We start from the raw sequence: 19,298 nt of genomic DNA, 5'->3' as shown, positions 1-19,298 counted from the left end.
AACATTGCATTAAAACGGCATTTTGTCTCATGCATTTTAATCTATTGATTAAAAATCCATGTATTATTCAAAATGTATCATAAATGCATCAACAGCTGCAATTCTAGAGCTGTACACAGCGCCCCCTGCAGCATAAAGGGTGGGACAGCCAAAAACAAGTGCATTACAATAATGACAAGTAGATATTTTTTAACTTAAAGAGAACGTTTGGCAATTGAACTACAATTATTTAACCCTGACAACACTTATATTATTCTATATATATATTGATTATTTATAAGTCTACAAACTAATATGGTCTGATGCAGAATAGTCAGCAAGAAATGCTTTATTTTCTCTTCTTCTAAAACATTGTTCTATTAGTTTCATTTATCAGCTTCCACTTGCAGGCATAATTCAGCATATCATTCTGCTGACACAGCAGTTAAAGCAGAGAAGATTACAACTATTTCCTTGGGTTTCAAAATACAAACGTTCCAGTCTCTTGCTCCACAATGAGCTATGTACACACACTCACACACATATAAAAACACACATTTGAATAATTTAAGTCTCATTCAGCAGGTAGTGGCCATGATGGGCAGAGAGAGACAAGTGCATCTTGGGGAATTGACCTTTGACCTGTAAGAATAAATGAACAAGGAAATGTTACACTTCATCAGTAATGCAAATATGATTACCTTTTATAAATATTACTTCTAAGAATGATTGGACTCCATCTACAAAGGGCTTATTGGGCAACATTCAGGGGGCTTCAGGTTCACACTGGTCTTTACCTCAGGGCAGCACGAGCCAATCAGGTTAGCTTGTGAAGGCCTCGAAGTCTGAGTCTGAAACAGGGAGCAGGATGTGTAAGACAACAAATTCCCACTGAACTCTTTGACTCCTTAATTCTATTGTGATAAGATGTTTGTCACGTATTGATTTAAAAAATAATATGTTCCATGTATTTCATACTGCAAACGGCACTAAAAGGTGATACCAGCACATCATTAGCGAAGCAGCATAATGAAAATGGAAGCGAAACAGATCAGCCGAAAATAGTATGTGCGGAACAAAATATCAGATAACATTATTTTAAATGTGTGCTGATTGGTGCTGGCTCGCTCTACATCTTGTTTCGACAGGTTTTAGCATTTCTGTAAACAACTGAAAAACACTATTTTGAGTTATTATTCCTCAATGTCTTTTCCTTTATCAACATAATATTTTCAATGAAAAATCTACTTAGTTTGCACTGAGAGTAGATTGCACAACATAAAGTGAGATTATATGAACAGATGAGAAACAGGCAGACTTGTAATGATAAATAAAGGAGTGTCATGAGTCAGTACGGTAAGTTAATAGTAAGACATTGGTTCAACAACAAACTGAGTGAAATCAAAAGTGAGCATACTGATCAAGTACTTCTTTTAAATTAAATGATGTTATGTGCGCTTTTCATTTGTTTTAAAAATGGCTTATCAACATCTGTTTTTTTGGGATCCAGAAATACCATATAAATGAAAGGGAAAGCGGCACTGCAGTGATTTCATGTGTGGTTGTTAGTTGAAGTAGTAATGGTGGTACACTAGTGGTGTGGCGTGAAATATGTGACAAATAAAAGGCAGAACAATTACTGCCATGTTCTTAAAAAAATCAAATATATCAAATATCCTCTTTGAGTCACTTTTTATTTGTTATTTCCTTTTTAACAATCTGCAAAATAAAAATAACAAAACACATGGCAGTTCAAGGAAATACAAATAATACAGGGAGTTGCCTCTTTCTCATTCCCTTAGGCATCAACAGTATCAGCCGTGCTTAATGTTTGCAAGTGATGAACGTTATTCTTTAAAGCGATGCAAAACTCATGCAGAACAAAATAAAGAAAGCACTCGTGAAAATTAGCGACATCTAAATACTACACTTATTGTGCTCTATGTATATCAGCTGTGCCAGAAACAGGACCTGTGATAAGGTACTTAGTGAGACAGGTGTGTCCTTGAACAGCAGTACAAAAGTGTTCTTTAACGTATTAATTACATTTGGAGTAATGTTTTCCTTTCTTCGAGTCGCTCCACACAACACACAGGTCTACAGCAGCAGTCATAGTCAGCAGGTTGTTTTTCGTCACTTTGATTTGTTGATTGGTGACATCATTTTAAAGCATTCATAGTGCAGTTGAACTTAACGACACTCCCTCCCACCTCCTCACCTGACAACACTCCTGTTCACTAATAAAGTATAGCTTTTTCTTTACCTGTGCTTTTCTAAATTGGCACATTTTAGGTGTTAATGTAGGAAACATTTGTATAAAGTCTAAAGTAGTCAAATCATGCAAAGGCATTAAAGGATCACAATATTAAAGATTGAGACTATCATTTACAATCAGTCTTAATGCTGTATTTATTGCACACTGTGATTTGCCTTTCAATCTCATAAAGTGTTGCCCTAATCTACAATCTGACCAAATATGGTCATGATATTTCAGTGTATTAAGGCTTGTACTATGTACTTCATTAAATTATACTTTGGCCACCGGTTTGAGCAATTCTGACTGGGAAGCCGGTGTGTTTGCAAACAAGCAATGTGTTTTTGCAAAGTATGCTTCATTTTTGCCTCTATATATATATATATATATATATTCTAAAAATCAGTATCAGCTGATCAATAAACAATTTTTTTCAATAAAACAAGTTTTTTTAAAGTTATTTAAGTTCCGCATCCTGTTAGAACAGGAAAAAACGGTGCTTATCAGGCTCTAGCTCCGGCCCTGGAACCGCGTTGGTGTGAAAGGAGCATTATAGATTTACACACACACACACACACACACACACACACACACACACACACACACACACACACACACACACACACACACACACACACACACACACACCACACACACACACACACACACACACACAACACACACACACACACACACACACACACACACACACACACACACACACACACACACACACACACACACACACACACACACACACACACACACACACACACACACACACACACACACACACACACACACACACACACACACACACACACACACACACACACACACACACACACACACACACACACACACACACACACACCACACACACACACACCACACACACACACACACACACACACACACACACACACACACACACACACACACACACACACACACACACACACACACACACACACACACACACACCACACCCCACTACAAACTTAAATCCCTCTCGATCCTCACAATCTTTTCAGTCTGTGTAAATATTTGGCATATTTACATACATTCACAAATCATCTGCATTGCTTTAAATTTGATCTTTTAGCTGTACTGAACAATTATATGGAAATGTCTGGGTTGGCACCATGTCAAAGTCGACTAACTGTCACTCTTAGTGTTAAATCTGCATGAAAGCATTGTGATAAGTTGAGGCACTGTCTGAGTCTGGAAATCACGTTAAATTAGAGTCTGGCTGAAAGCAGAAACACAGAGGTAAGTATAAAAAATAAGGCATCCCAAATACACACACACACACACACACACACAGACACACACACACTGTATTAACACACAATACACCCGCACTTCTTTTTCTTTTTCACGCTGCCATCACTATTTTTCATGGCAGGTGCAAACTCTTCTTCACTGCTCTGGCTCAGAGGCGAGGTGGTGGCAGTAGTGGAGGACTCAGGAGAGAAATCTGGTTTGCTTGTTCCCTTTCCCTCCGTTTCCCACCCAGCACCAGGCCCCGAGCCCTTTTTAACCTCCCCCCCGTCCCCTCCCTCCCCTTCACCATCAGCCACATTACATTGTGTAGTCTTAATTTTGTACTTCATGGCTTTGCCCCCATCCCCGGCACCTGATATGAAGTCGGTAGCAGCTGCTCTCTGCTGGGCATCCAATTCTGACAAGCTGCATGCCAAAGCCATCTGCAGATCTTCATCTTCTACTTCTTCATCCTCACTGCCAGCTGCGACCCCGTAGTGGTAGAATGGGGCGGAGCTGAATGAGCGGTGTGGGGCTGCCGAGTGAGGGCTGGGGCGGGGTCTCTCACACTGGGCAGGTGATCTGTGTTGGATTCGGGGCTTCTGAGGAGATTTACGGGACAGATCCTCTCGTCGGCTCAGCTCCAGTGCGAGGGCCATTTCATCCTGCACACCTGGAGACAACACACACAAGAACGAAGGTGTTGATGTGAGTTACAAATACACACAGCTTTCAATATAACAGTTTCTTTAAATCCAACGTTCAACTTGAAAGCTTTTTGATAAGATAATGTCAAAGGTTTGCAGATTAGCATGTTCAGCCTTGATATTGCTCTTTGACTTCGTTTGTGAAAGCATTAAAAGTCACTGAAACCATTCATTAAAGGTCCCCTATTATACTGTTTTTCATTACATTATTATAGGTCTCAGATATATACAAAGCATGTCTCTGAAGTGTTTGGCTCCAAATACCAAACCCATTGTAGCATCCCATAAACCCCTCTGTTTCAGCCCTGTTTCAAAAGTGCTGATTCCCTGTCTGTTACTTTAGATGAAAATAAGGAGCCACTCCCAACGCCCCTCTGAGAGATATTTGGTTAAAAAGAACACAATGGTGCTCGAGGAGGAGATTCAGGTGATAAGGTGGGGGGGGTCTTACCTTGGTTGGTGATTGGCTAATGGTTACACAACCCAAAAAATCATAAAGTGGCCGAAATCTGATCAGCTCATTTTCAGACAGGTTTTTATATAAATGGATCAGGACCAGGCTTGGAATTTCGTCATTTTAGGTGCAAGGCCATTTGACCTTTGGTATCACAAAAATGTTTAGGGCACAAAGGCCATTGAGGGAAAAAATTGGTTTTGGAGCTAAAGAAATAACTTCACTTTCTGATAAGAAAAACACACGAATGACATGGAAAACAGATCACTTTTTTAATATCCATAATGTCAAACATTATAATCATATAGGCCTATTCCTCCTTAGTATTACCGTATATACAATGAAATACTCTACTTTGAATAATTAGTGTTTGGCATGTTTTCTATCTACTACTTCTCCCATTCACAAATTCGAAAATCAAATCAAAAATTCTATTAATATGTAACAAATATATTCAATTTCAAAGCAGAAGAAACAGCCTTCAAGGGTCAAACTCTGCACATACATCATTCAGCAGTGCACAGTGAAGCTCAAACAAACAACTGTATGAACAAGCAATACTTTGAAATAAAAAAGTGTGTGTGTGCGTGTGTGTGTGTGTGTGTGTGTACGAGTCTCTTTAATCAATTTTTTCAACTCGAGCGTCAAATTCGTGTGACGCGTTCTCGCGGTAGCCAATCAGCAGTGAGGATCTCAGCCACTGAATCAGAAAACCAATACCTCAGCCGTTAGCTGTTAGCACACAGAGCCCACAGCTCCTCATATCTATTCAGAAACTGGACAAAAGTTAAACAAGTACAAACCACAGACTGTCTGTGTCATGGCGAATACAGTCGCTGCTTTATTTCTGTCTTTAGGACGTTGTTGTGAGTTTGGACAGAGCAGCTACAGGTTAGTTTAGCCTGATCGATCCGATTTCCATTCAGAAAACCCGCATTTTAAAAGGTTTTTCGCCTTCCGTCTTGTCTGTACACTTGTCAAAGCATTAGTTCTTGGTTTTTACTAACCGTTATCAGTATTGTGTTACTTCGGCATCATTTTGAAACGTGTATTACAATTAAGTCACGGTAAAATATGTTCATTTTGTTGTAGTTGATTTCTACCACAGTATTTACATGGATATAAGCCCCGCCCCCTCTCCAGCGCGTCCTGTTTGAATGACAGGAGTAAACACAGCTGACAGCCGCGGGGACTCTCCAGCGATTAGAGCAATGCAAATATTCGCATCGCGTCTGTTGTGAACGCAGCATAATGCAGTTCAGAGACCAGACCACTGCTCTGACGCTTTTAAAAGCAACTTCGAGATTTTAACAGTGTGAGGGGCACAAAGGCCATGGTCGTCATGGCCGCCGTGAAATTCCTACCCTGATCAGGTAACAAAGAGAGAGAATCTTTTATCCTGAAACTTTCAGAATCTCTTTACACAGAGGGGACACATGTTTATGTATAAAAGACAGGAACAAGTGGATGTTGCATTATAGGTGACCTTTAACAAATATATTTAGATAAAAATGGTTACATTAGACATCAGTTTCTTTTTTACACCATTCAGTATGCTTTGTTTCAAGATTCAAGGCTTTATTGCTTTCATGTGCACATTAGCTACAGTGTAGATATGGACAATCTTAAGTCACAGGCTCCTCCAACAGGGCAACATGAATATATATAGGACATAAAACAGATAGAATAGTGCAAACTGAATGTTGTTTTACCATTAATTAGGACACTCTTTAACACCCCGTCCTCCTCGATCTCTGTTCTCTCCTGCCCGTTCTCCTTCGTCCTGTAATAAGAAATAAATGGCAAGGCAAGGTACGTTTATATATATATATATAGCAGCTTTCAACACAAGGCAATTCAAAGTACTTTACAAAAATGAAAAACATTAAGAGCATTAAGAAATAGTGCAGCAGAAACATATTATAAAAAGGCATTTAAAAACAGTCATTAAAAAGCAAAGAGAATCCAATAAACATCAGCCAATATATGAAAACATTAAGAGCATTAAGAAATCATTTGCTCCTACACATTCATACGGCTTGCTATTCTTGGACCCCATCTGTCACTTAAGTCAACAACAAAAGTTCTTAGAATACTTGAAATAGTTTTGTGTGTGTACGTCATCTAAGAGTGAAGGAACATTTAAATTAGACATTTTTGACAGATTTCAGATCATTTCCTACAATGTTTCACGTTCATGAATTGCATACAGTAGTTAACAACAAGCCCTGCCCGTGAAACCCTGTTCGGTAAAGAAATAGAGAAATATTTGAAAATAATGTAGTTCCCAGGAGGGGTAACTTTTCTTTTGGCGCCGTTACGTACTTCTTGGTAGTGGTGCGTTTGCCATTCATGATGCGAGTGGAGGTAGAAACTGACTTGAAGTGGCCCATACCGCCGCCCATGCTGTCCATCCCATCCAGACCACCCATGGAAGAGGAGAAGGATGTAAAATCAACTGAAGAAGGACAGGAAGGGAAAGCAGAAGAGAAGGGAAGAGAAGGGAAGAGAGAAGATTTTGTGAAATGGTGTTATCTAGAGTAAGAATTCCTGGTTAAAGGTCAATAACATGTTTTGTGAGGTCACAGTGACTTTGACTTTTGTCCACAAACTTACATTTGTTAATCATAGAGTCCAAGTATATTTTTGTGCCACATTTTTGTTGTTTCAATTTTCTTTGATGTTTTCATACGCCATAATGTCTTATTTGCTACTAAAATAATGGATACTGTATTTGCCATTTAACTTTCTTCGTGTAGCCGTTTACCTCCTGCTGAAGGGAAGGAAAAGAATCGCCCGGGGCCGAGGCGAGAAGACGTGCCTCCAAAGGATGAGAAGTCATCTGGATGAGAGAAAGAGAGAGAGAGAGAGACACTTATTTTTACCTGAAAACTGTACTCAATTGAATCTTCTAATGTGAGAGGTAGGAAGTACACTTATTTCATTTACTGTACAGACATGTGACTAATGAGCAAAAATGTAAAGCAAACTCTTTATATACAAATTCTTACAATATAAATAAATATGCTATGATGAATGTGAAATGTGAAATGTGACCAAAGGCTAAAGTCATTAGCAGCATCTAGAAAATAAAAAAATAAAAACCGTAAAAATGTACCTGACAAAATGTAACCCTAATTGTTTTGACTGAAGCATTGAGTTCCCCCAAAACTATTTGTTTTAAATATAAATATTTGTTCATATAATATAAATAATAAAAATGCTCATATAAATCCAAATGAATATTGGATTCTTGTGACAGACTTACCAAAGAAGTTAGCGAAAGGATCCTGGCCGCCAAAAAACTCTCTGAATACGTCATCTGGCTTGCGGAATGTGAAGGTGAATCCTGGGAAATCTGAAGAAAACTCTGCGCTGGAGGAACCTGAAAAATCAAGTAGTCGGGGTCAGAGGGATGAGCAGCAGCAAAGAGAGTGAAATAGTGGGGGAAAGAGTAGAGGGAGGACAACTTTATGGTGCCACAACATGAGAATAGTGAATGAAATGGAGGTTGCATGAAACACAAGGAAGAACATGTAGTGGATGCAATAATATTTCAAGCTGGGTTTTAATTACCTGTGGGTGGCCTTCTGTCATTTCCATATCTGTCATATGCATCACGCTTACTCTCTGTAGGAGAAGAACAGAGCAGAGTTTCATGATGCAATAAAAACCTATGACCTACAGTGTTTGATTCTATTTGTGGGGGCACCGCACCGCACCGCCCCCCGGCAAGAAAAGCCAAAGGCCCCTTAACCTATTCCGGTGGCCTACGCATCCACCCCCCCCCCCCCCTCAAATAAGAAAATACATGCGAGTTCATGGGTACTGTAGACTACGTTCTTGTTGCTCTGTGTTGCGTTGTTAATGACTGAGACACACCGGAGTTGAGGATCTGTGGGGTTTATTCTCCTAAAAATATAATTTAGGCATTTAGCAGACGCCTTATTCCAAAGTGACTTACAATGACCAATTACAGGGACATTCTCCCTGGAGTAACTGAGGGCTAAGTGCCTTACTCAAGGGCACACTAGTAGTGGTGTTCCAGGCGGGATTTGAACTTGCAACCTTCCGATCATCAGCCCACCTCACTATCCATTAGACTACCAACATTTAAAAAAAATTAAAAATAATAATAATAATAAATGATGAGATCCATTTGTGGCGGCCCGCCACAAATAAATCAATGTATGGGAAACACTGACCTAGATTTACACCAATGTATATCTCTCTCTCTTCTGTTATACTGTGTACATTCACAAACATGATACAGTAAAGTTATTCAAATAAATTAAAAATCTAACTACTGTGAGAAGAGAGATTTTCGGGTTCTATAAATGTAGTTCCTTTTTGAAGAGCCTGACATTTGCACACAGAGACTCAGAACTCATGACTCACAGCATCAACAACAAACACACATGCATATACTGTATATATCTATATATAGATAAGTGTATATATCCATATATATATATATATATATATATATATAAAGATGGACACTGCCTTGACTTACTGTCAGATAGGACTTCATAGGCCTCAGACAATTCTTTGAATTTTGCCTCTGCTTCCTCCTTGTTGTCTGGATTTTTGTCTGGATGCCATTTCAGTGCCAGTTTCCTATAACTGAATTCAGGAAACATACACAAACATTGACTGATGCAGAAAAGATATATAAAAAGAAAAACAATTGTACTATGAATGGTATCCCCTGATCAAACAAACCCTGCAGTGCATAAAACCAAAAAACTGCTTATTTTGTAGCAGTCTCACATTTTTCAAGGCCAATATAACCTTGCAGTAGGTACACTACTAATATGTTTTCAATAACTGTATATTATATATAAGTATTGTTAATAAATTGTGTAATGTAAAGCTTGAAAGAGAGCAGCAGGATACTCACGCCTTCTTGATGTCATCCTGAGAGGCTGTTTTGGACGCTCCCAGGACGTTATAGTAGTCCACCATGTTGCCCCCTGTGACTCCTCACCGCCCCCTGAAAGAGTTCAGGACAAACTCAACTCTGATTGGACATGCACAGTTTGTCAAATTCCATTCTCGTTCGTAAAACCTTGGTATTTCTGGTATTTCCTAAAATCCAAAAAAGGAGAAGAAACAGCTCTATGCTCCTTATTTATTTAATGGGCAGCAGCATGTGTAGTGAATGGCTAAATAAGGCAATGTGTAATGTAAACATAGTTGTTTATCATTCTGAATGTGAGTATGCATGTGTTGACAAATACATATTATATTATTCCCTTTTTGGAATTAGATCACTAACAAACCAGTTTTCACTTATTGAGCACTTGATTGACACTTTACTGTCTTGTTAGTTTTGCTAAATATTTAATGCCAGTACACCTTTTATAATAAATGTTGTTTAATGACATCATGTAATTCCCAGCATGCTCTGCCCAGGTTTAACATGAGCAGAGCAATGATCTGCCACAGCAATTGAAAACACGTGTGTGGGAGTGGCAGTGATATCAGTTTACTTTCACTTTACAGTCAATGAAGTTCACCTCAACTGATATTTGGCCTGTTGAAAACTAAACATTTACTAAGAGGTCAACATCATTTCATTCAAGTCCCATCAAGTTCAGCCAACATGCGATCATCATAGACAAGATATGCTCTTTAAAGCAACAGATAAATTAAGAGTTGACCAACATGTTGATGTATACCCTTTACTATGATCAATGTATCATATAGATGGCCTAAACGCCAAATAATTGTTTTGGGTAGAGGACAACACAGTACAAGTTAATACAGTAAGCACTGTTTAGAATAAATCAGTATCTTAGTGAGATACATCCAGTAAAGACTCATAACAAGACTCCATTATTGCAGTGGACTTTAATGAGAAACATTAAACTTCTTTTGTTTGTTTTTGCAACTTTTACGTGAAACTATTTTGGCTATTGAGTAACATTATATAACATATCTATAGAGGTTTATTTATTTGTTATCCGGTTTCACTTAATCACTCGTGATATATTGTGGTGTAGCAGTTGTAGGCCTACTGCAAGGTAAAACATGTATATTTTAATGTAAATACATTATGGATGACTTATGTTGTGTTCTGCACATAGATCAATATTATGTATGTTATTGAAAATATTGTTTTCTTTGAATCTATTGAAGAAAAACTTTTTTTATTAATAATAGCCTAGTTGAAAATGTACCCTTGAACTGATAGGACCTTTGTACAGTCATTAGTTCCATTATAGCCAACGTTAGTCAGCATGCAACCGCCATGCCAATCTCATTAGTGGACTTCACCACTTTTAGGGCTGAAGGGGACTTCCAAACTGATGTAAAATACCTAAACATAACTTTCTATGCCCCCTCGGGAACAGCCATGCGCTAACACGAGTATTATTACTATGTTATTTCTAGAGTCATGGCATCTGACAACTGCTGCTGACATGACAGTAGGCCTACGCAAACTTACATACACGGGCATTTGGACTTGCAAGAAGGTGCTGTCTATATTCTAGTAGTCTCAGTACATTAACATTAAGCGCCGTTATTTGGTTACTCGGTTGACACCATACTTTCTATTAGGGCAAAGTTGTACGTCTATACAAAATAGTGTACGGTCAGTGTGTATAGCCACAAGTTATCAAGACTAGCCGAAGCTAAATTGACCTACCGTGTGAGTCTTTCGGGCTAATTGGTTAGCAGGTTAGCCTGTCCACCGGTCTGTAGCGACAATGAATTAGTTATGATAGCGGTGCCTCTGGTATGTAGGCGCTCCCCCTGTCTTCTTGACAGCCGCGTGGACAGCCTCCTCCTTCAGTCCTCCTCTCCAGCGACCCGACACAAACACTCTCTGACAACACAATATGTCTACTGCAATGCAGGCTACCGTGTTGCCTCTGCGGTCTACTCTACGGTCCACACCGTGAAAACAAGTTGACTGAGTGACAGCCCTGTTTGCCTCCTGTGCTGGTCAAAGCTGACGCGCTACGTCACTATCAGCTGAGAGAGAGGGAGAGAAATGGAGCGTCGGGAACATGCGAGTGTTTTCAGACGTTCAGACCTATGGTTCAGACCCGCCCTGCCTCCTCTGCCGCCTGTTGCTCTGTGCTAATGTAGCCTCACCAATACCAAAACACTTCTTATGGTATCCACCTACTCTGGCTAACCACTTCAGAAAGACATAGGAACAAAATGACCGTATCTGGACAGATATATTTAAAATAATGTCATGCCAACGCTACCGCATACATGCTTAGGCTACTAAAGAGTGGTGCAATGTTTGCTAATTAATTTACCAACATAGGCTACTGTGCTAAAGTTTTTCCTTTATACTTTAACTCAATATATGTATAGCACATAAAGCTACATTTATCTGGCAGCCACAGTAACTTTGCAGTTTAAGATTTGTCATACATGGGGAATGTTATTAAATAATAGTTTATACAAGCCCCCAGGGATAATAATTTTTAATAATATTGGAATGATTTATAATAATTATCATCTAATAACTCAGGCTTTTAAAGAATGTAATTCTCTCAGTGACATTTATGTTCTTGAATACCCTACATAAAATGTAATTGTTATGTAGTTTTGCACGGTGGTACTTATATTGTACTTAGTTACAGGTAATGAATACTAATACTTCTGCCAATGTTGATCCTGTATGCAATGTGACTTATCTGGATCCGAATATTTTATTCAAAGAGAGCTGAGCGTTTGTATACTTGAATGGGGACACAATAGCCCTACTTTAATGTAGTAGACCTGGTTAGACCATACTGTATAAGTGAAACTTAAAAGCAAGCAGGCTTTTGGTGTTAGTTTGTCATAGCATCACATGCTCAAAGACTGGTCACTCATGTTTAAAGGACTCAACATCTTTACATTCAGGCAAAGTACTGGATGTGTATTTGTACATTTGTGTAATTTCTAGTTTTATCTTTAATATTTGTATGCATGCTTATTAATTAATATTAAACTATCTTTGGCTCGTTATTTGCTGTAACAAATGTACATTTCCCTCTGTGGGACGAATAAAGGAATTCTGATCTGAAAGGACAAAACCAACTCAAACAAAAGTGGTTACATTGCTCCCATCGGTGGCTGGTTGAAGCAACTGCAGGTGCAAGGCCTGCCAAGCAATAGTATGAAGCTGCAGCCTCGGAGGAGGGTGCACTCTCAGGACCGCATGCACTCTCAGGACCGCATGCACTCTCAGGACCCTAGTTGTTTTGCAACATCGCCACCTAGCGGATTGGATGACCGCAAAAGTACAACCAGCGAGTATTGAGTCTCATACACTGCGAGTCTCTTTAGACATTGTAATGCTTGTTATTAACCATCTAAAAATGCATGAAAATATGTTTTTCTTACTGAAATTACATTATTATTATTAACAACAAGTTGTTAATATGTTTTTGATTTTTAATAACAAATGTATTTTGTATGTCAGATGTAAAAAGATAGTCTTTTATATTTGTCTTTATCAAATTTGACATACAACATAAATATATATATATATATATATATTGTAGTAATAATGATATAATCTATTTATAATTGTAAATGTATATTGTATGTAGACATACATTTAGATGTATATTTTGTTAAAAGAAAACTGTTAATTTAGTTTTTGGGAGAAGGGGTGGGGTTAAATAAGTGTAAACTCCTTTGAATCAATTTGATACTGCTTATGTTTCTACAGTATCATAATTCTCTTGTTTCATTTCATTATTATATATATATATTTTTTATTGTATTACACGTTCGAAATAAATCAAATCAAATGTGTCTTTGAAGAGGTGCTAGATTACTCAAAAACAACTGTTAGTGTGTTTATGCACCAGGCTGCAAAAGATAAACATGCAATTTGACGAGAGGAATTTCAGTGCAGAATACATTTTTATTTATTGGGCACTGTGGATTCTTCACTGGGGTGAGGCGGGGTCTGCTGTTCCCTCAACCACCAGACAACAGCTCCAGCTGCAGTACCCCGGGAAGCCCTCTTCTGAGTAAAAACCCTGCAACACTCCTCGCCGTCCACTTCCCCGGTAGCCTGTGCCAACGTCCTTATAAAGGTTGTCGCAGTAAAAGCACCTGGAAATTTGGTATTCCTTCCGAAATTCCCTTTTGTGTCCCTCTGAGAAGACATTCCAGTTGACGACACCTGAAGTAGAATGTCATAAGAAAATTACAATTCAGACAGAAAAACAACAAAACCTTCCTTAATTTAGCTGACCTTACGCTTAGTCAATCAACTTCATAATACTAGGATAGGAGAAGGCAGAAGTAAAGACACTTTATAGACTTTGCAACATGTAGTGCATCATTGTAAATCGGGCAAGGATCTCCCCTCTTGGATTGAAATATGCATCTTGAAAAAGAGAGAGCCTAATTGGTCAAACTGAACATTTTGAAATACTTTCACAGACAGACATAAATTAGGCCTAATTGTTAGATTCTGACACGACAGATTCTAACCTACAGAATAGGCCGACATAATAACTGACTAAAACACCTCATGCAATATTACAAAACATGTCAAAATGATGAGACTGTCTGATAAACAGTAAACAGGCAGTCAGCACAGTTAAAATTATTTACAATGAATTCAAATAGTAATACAATGACTATTAAAGAAGCATTTACACTGAAGACAGAACTTATATTAGGCTACTGCTGATTTAATGTAGCGGACAGACAGATCATATTGACATGCTTTTGTCATCCTTTGAAGTTTAATTAATTAGCTGACTATAATTAATGATCAGGGTTGGGAAGTTTACTTTTTTTAAATGTAGGTTACAGATGACTAATTACCCTGTTAAAAATGTAATACGTAATGTAACTGACTATGTAACTATTTGTATTGATAATCTAATGTTAATTATGGTTCTTTTATGTTTTTTGTGAGTCACTTTGGATAAAAGCCTCTGCTAAATAACATAACCATAACATACGGTTTCATTAAACAAATAAACAAAAAGGCTAACAGTTGGTTTTGCAGCGAGTCATCATAGGCTAACAGATGACATTTAGCACGTGTTACTGTAATTAGTGATTAAATCAACAATTAATGTAGGACACCTAGTTGGGCTTGCCAAAATCACGCTACAGTTTCATTAAACAAATAATCAAATATGCTAATGAAGCTAATGCTATTAGCATTAGCTTTTGCCGAAAGCTATAGCTAACAAATAATTGTTTTTAGTGCCTTTAATACTGTTAGAAGCTATCATAAGCTAACAGATGTTTGTTTGTATTGCCTTAAGACTATCATAGTTAATGTTAGCTAATCACACTTCATTTCAAGACACCGGAATTGTTATTAATGTTAAACAAATAAAACTTTAAAAGCACTTCACACTACTCACACTCTATGCGTTGTCGTTCATATTCATGTCTCCTGCTCACTAGGTGGCGATGTTGCAAAACAACTAGGGTCCTGAGAGTGCATGCGGTCCTGAGAGTGCATGCGGTCCTGAGAGTGCACCCTCCTCCGAGGCTGCAGCTTCATACTACTCCTGCCAAGCCCATTGTATACTTTGTAACTGATTATCAACATGGCAAAACAAGGGAGGAAATTGGCAAAGGCAGAGAAACTGTAATTTCCTTTAAAACATTCTGAAATCCAGAAAAACAAAACACACCCTCCTTGATTAATAGCAAATATATCAAAACTTATAGTCTAGAGTAGACCCATTATATGTCCATCTGTGTACACATGAAATATTGCTTTGGTCACTAATAAGGATTGTACTTCGCCCTATAACTTGTCTTCATACCTTTCATGGACAGCAGTTCCTTGTCATGCATAATTATCACTACAGTATATTGCTGATATGTGCCCATTTTTCTCTCTCACAATCTGTAACATTTGTAAAAGTTAAATGCAAAACTCAGTATTCTGAGATCACTCCAGATTAATCAGTATGAAATAAACAATTCTATATGCTAGGAATGTGTTTAAATATTGTTGAATTCATCATTTTCAAAAAAATACTTTCTTAACTATCTGCCAAACCATGCTAAAGATTTATTTCAGGAATGACCACAAATCACTTAAAAGGGTTCAAGAGAACATTTTATTGATAATACTGAAATTGATCATTATCACAATGTTATCAAAGTGTTGTAGGGAATGTGTTGCATAATTGATAACTTTTTGAATATGGGATGTATGTTTGGCCCTTTAATACTCCTCTCCCTCTTCGTCCTCCTCTCCCATGCTGTCAGTGCCAACCTCTTCATAATCCTTCTCCAGGGCAGCCATATCTTCTCTGGCCTCGGAGAACTCTCCCTCCTCCATGCCCTCCCCAACATACCAGTGGACAAAGGCTCTCTTGGCGTACATGAGGTCAAACTTGTGGTCGAGACGGGCCCAGGCCTCAGCGATGGCTGTGGTGTTGCTCAGCATGCACACAGCCCTCTGCACCTTGGCCAGGTCTCCACCAGGGACCGCTGTTGGAGGCTGATAGTTGATGCCCACCTTGAAGCCTGTGGGGCACCAGTCCACAAACTGGATGGTACGCTTTGTTTTAATGGCAGCAATGGCAGAGTTGACATCTTTGGGCACCACATCACCGCGATACAGCAGACAGCAGGCCATGTATTTACCATGACGAGGATCACACTTCACCATCTGATTGGCTGGCTCAAAGCAAGCATTGGTAATGTCAGCAACGGACAGCTGCTCATGGTAGGCTTTCTCTGCAGAGATGACTGGAGCATAGGTGGCCAGAGGGAAGTGGATACGAGGGTAGGGCACCAAGTTGGTCTGGAACTCTGTCAGGTCGACATTCAGGGCTCCATCGAAGCGAAGCGAGGCTGTGATTGAAGACACAATCTGGCCAATAAGCCTGTTAAGGTTGGTGTAAGTTGGCCTGTCGATATCTAGGTTTCTGCGGCAGATGTCGTAGATGGCTTCGTTGTCTACCATGAAGGCACAGTCGGAGTGCTCCAGGGTGGTGTGGGTGGTCAGGATGGAGTTGTAAGGCTCAACCACTGCGGTGGAGATCTGGGGGGCTGGGTAGACGGCAAATTCAAGTTTTGATTTCTTTCCGTAATCAACAGACAGTCTTTCCATCAACAGGGAGGTGAAACCAGAGCCAGTGCCTCCACCAAAGGAGTGGAAGATAAGGAATCCCTGCAGGCCAGTGCACTGATCAGCCTGAAAGAAAAATGTGCCTGGTTAGACACTATCAAGTTAGGATGTCACATGAACGATCACAATTGTGGACCACATTTCTTTCTTTCTAAATGATGGTTAAAAAAATAACTAAACTAACTGAATCCTCACCAGTTTACGAGTCCTGTCCAGAACCATATCAATGATCTCCTTGCCGATGGTGTAGTGTCCTCGGGCGTAGTTGTTGGCAGCATCTTCCTTTCCTGTAATCAGCTGCTCAGGGTGGAACAGCTGACGGTAGGTTCCTGTACGAACCTCATCTATGAAAGTCAAAATAGAAAAACATGAGCAAGAAATAATGTCCACTTTTACATACAGTATATGGGCTGTTGAGTCAAGTAAGTTCATGTTTATTTACACATTACTGACCGATGACAGTGGGCTCCAGGTCGACAAAGATGGCTCTGGGAACATGCTTTCCTGCCCCAGTCTCACTGAAGAAGGTGTTGAAGGAGTCGTCTCCTCCTCCGATTGTCTTGTCACTGGGCATCTGTCCATCTGGCTGGATCCCATGTTCCAGACAGTACAGCTCCCAGCATGCATTGCCCATCTGGACTCCGGCTTGGCCGACGTGCATGGAAATACACTCACGCTGATTAAAAGAAGGGAGAGAGGTTGGTTAAAGAAAGAAGCCAACTAATATTATGAGATTTTGATTTAATCTCCAAATGCAAGAATCTTTGCTTTAGGAAATTCTGCTAACAAATCCCTAGGGATCTTTACAGTGTGCCACTGAATATCAGGTAAACTCACAAGTACATTCAGTTGAGTCGTTTCATGTTTAACAATTGTTAAAGGAAAGGCAAAAAAACAGTTGTATTGAATTATTGCTTTATGTCATGTAGTGTTTTTTCTTTGAACTTCATGTTGAATAACAATCTTTGGTTTGATGTCTGCACTCGGTTCAGAGGGGACTGTGAATGTTTCTTTGTCTGCTTATTTGACAAAGAAGCATTGACAGCTGAATGATGCGTGCCAGGGCAGAATGTTGGAGCTTTCAGCTGCTCTAAGTCAATACAAGCATGGCCAGCATTCGAATGAAAGCAGCTATAAGATCATAGTCTGCACTCTTTATAACGACAGTCAAGCGTGTGGGCATGCCATGTTGCCACAAATGAAATGCAGTTTTAAAAGCAATAAAAAAAACATTAAAAAGAGTTTCCTCAAATAAAGTATAGAACATGTAATCTAAGGTAGACAGGAAGGCCACGCATTAAGAAAAGGGTAAAGCCTCCCCCCACTGCTCCATCCTGTATCTCCTCCCTTTCCTCATCCCCTCCCCTTTTGTGTCTCTCTCCTCCCCCATCCTGTCCAGCTGCATGGTGCTATGTAACAGTGAGGGATGTCTCCCTCTCTTGCTCCCAGTCTCCACATCTCTCTCCAGGCAAAATGGCTGCCGGCTAACTATTACTGTAGTCCGGACCACTCCTATTTTCTCTGTCCCTTCTATCCATCCCACCAACTGCCCCGATTGACCTGACCACTTAGACAAGATTACTTTAATTCCTCAACAAAAAGCATAATCAAGGCTCCAGTCATTTAGTTTCCATTCGTCACATATGTTTCTTTCCTTAATAATAACTTGCAGTACATCCAAGTTTTTGAAATTACAAAGCCGTCTAACTTGTAAATTGTCTGTCACCTGGCCTACATTGTCTAAGAGTAGGCCTACTTAAATGACTTATGGACTCTTACATTCATGAGTGGTTATCCTTTGGCATTCCTCTCTGATATCTAAAGTTAAAGCTAAAGTTAAATTCAACTCAAAACTAAAGTAACTTGACAAGATAAAGCTGCTTTTCACAGCAGAGGCCTTATGAGCATTGAAGAGGCCCGGCTGTTTGATCCATCTAATGCTAAGAAACAGAGACAAAGGGAGGCTGAAGGGAAGAGAGAGAGTGGAAATGTTAAGACTACGTCATCAGCCGAGCTGTTACTCACCATTTTGTCTGCTGGTCCTTCGACTGACGGTGAGGATTCAGATACAAGGCAGAAGTGGGGAGGAGAAGGAGAGTCACGGTTTATATAGGCAAGGATGTGGAGGGGGCAGGCAGGAAACCACAGCAAGCAGCTGCATTGCTCATTGGCGGGAGGGAGCAGCAGAAAAGTGGGAAGTCCCTAACACTGTCTGTCATGTTATCCGCACTTACATTAAACTGCTTTGTCTGTCAGTTTAACATTAGATACTCATGTTAGGAGACATAACCATTTGTAAACTGTTCTTCATGATCACTTTCCCCCCTATTGTGTCATGTTGTGTGCTAGTTAACTGACAATCTTAAGTTGTTATGTTGGGAAATGTACCAATAGCCTGCAAAATGTTCTTCCCTGATTATATCTCTGCATAGAAATGACAGTATATTCAGTCAACAGGACTGTGGGCTAGGACAGTGATAATGCTTATGTTATGCATGCATGCACACCTACACATTCATCAACACACTTACAACATTTTTCTGTGTTGTA

General features: G+C 39.4%; 2 protein-coding genes across 3 annotated transcripts; both read right to left on the bottom strand.

Moving 5' to 3' along the window:
• Positions 1 to 9: 9 nt before the first annotated feature.
• On the bottom strand, positions 10 to 11,725 carry dnajb2 (DnaJ heat shock protein family (Hsp40) member B2). Of its 2 annotated transcripts, XM_034134423.1 has the most exons (11): positions 11,316 to 11,725; positions 9,564 to 9,656; positions 9,177 to 9,286; positions 8,237 to 8,290; positions 7,929 to 8,045; positions 7,428 to 7,502; positions 6,986 to 7,118; positions 6,373 to 6,443; positions 3,873 to 4,172; positions 777 to 830; positions 10 to 621 (listed from the first exon to the last, which is right to left on the bottom strand). In XM_034134423.1, exons 2-10 carry the CDS (start codon positions 9,626 to 9,628, stop codon positions 802 to 804), a joined length of 954 nt encoding a protein of 317 aa, XP_033990314.1. In that variant the 5' UTR covers positions 9,629 to 9,656; positions 11,316 to 11,725; the 3' UTR covers positions 10 to 621; positions 777 to 801. The 2 variants fall into 2 exon arrangements, with proteins under 2 accessions (XP_033990314.1, XP_033990313.1); XM_034134422.1 differs by lacking the exons at positions 10 to 621; positions 777 to 830 and having other exon boundaries at positions 3,209 to 4,172.
• A 3,985-nt stretch (positions 11,726 to 15,710) lies between these two features.
• On the bottom strand, positions 15,711 to 18,860 carry LOC117485724 (tubulin alpha chain). Its single transcript, XM_034134390.1, has 4 exons — positions 18,774 to 18,860; positions 17,202 to 17,424; positions 16,944 to 17,092; positions 15,711 to 16,814 (listed from the first exon to the last, which is right to left on the bottom strand). Exons 1-4 carry the CDS (start codon positions 18,774 to 18,776, stop codon positions 15,837 to 15,839), a joined length of 1,353 nt encoding a protein of 450 aa, XP_033990281.1. The 5' UTR covers positions 18,777 to 18,860; the 3' UTR covers positions 15,711 to 15,836.
• Between the last annotated feature and the right edge of the window lie 438 nt (positions 18,861 to 19,298).

Source organism: Trematomus bernacchii, unplaced genomic scaffold (assembly GCF_902827165.1).
Source record: "Trematomus bernacchii unplaced genomic scaffold, fTreBer1.1, whole genome shotgun sequence".
NCBI classification, from domain to species: Eukaryota; Metazoa; Chordata; class Actinopteri; order Perciformes; family Nototheniidae; genus Trematomus; species Trematomus bernacchii.
Note: the sequence above shows the minus strand (reverse complement) of the source record. Positions and strands in the feature narration are given on the sequence as shown.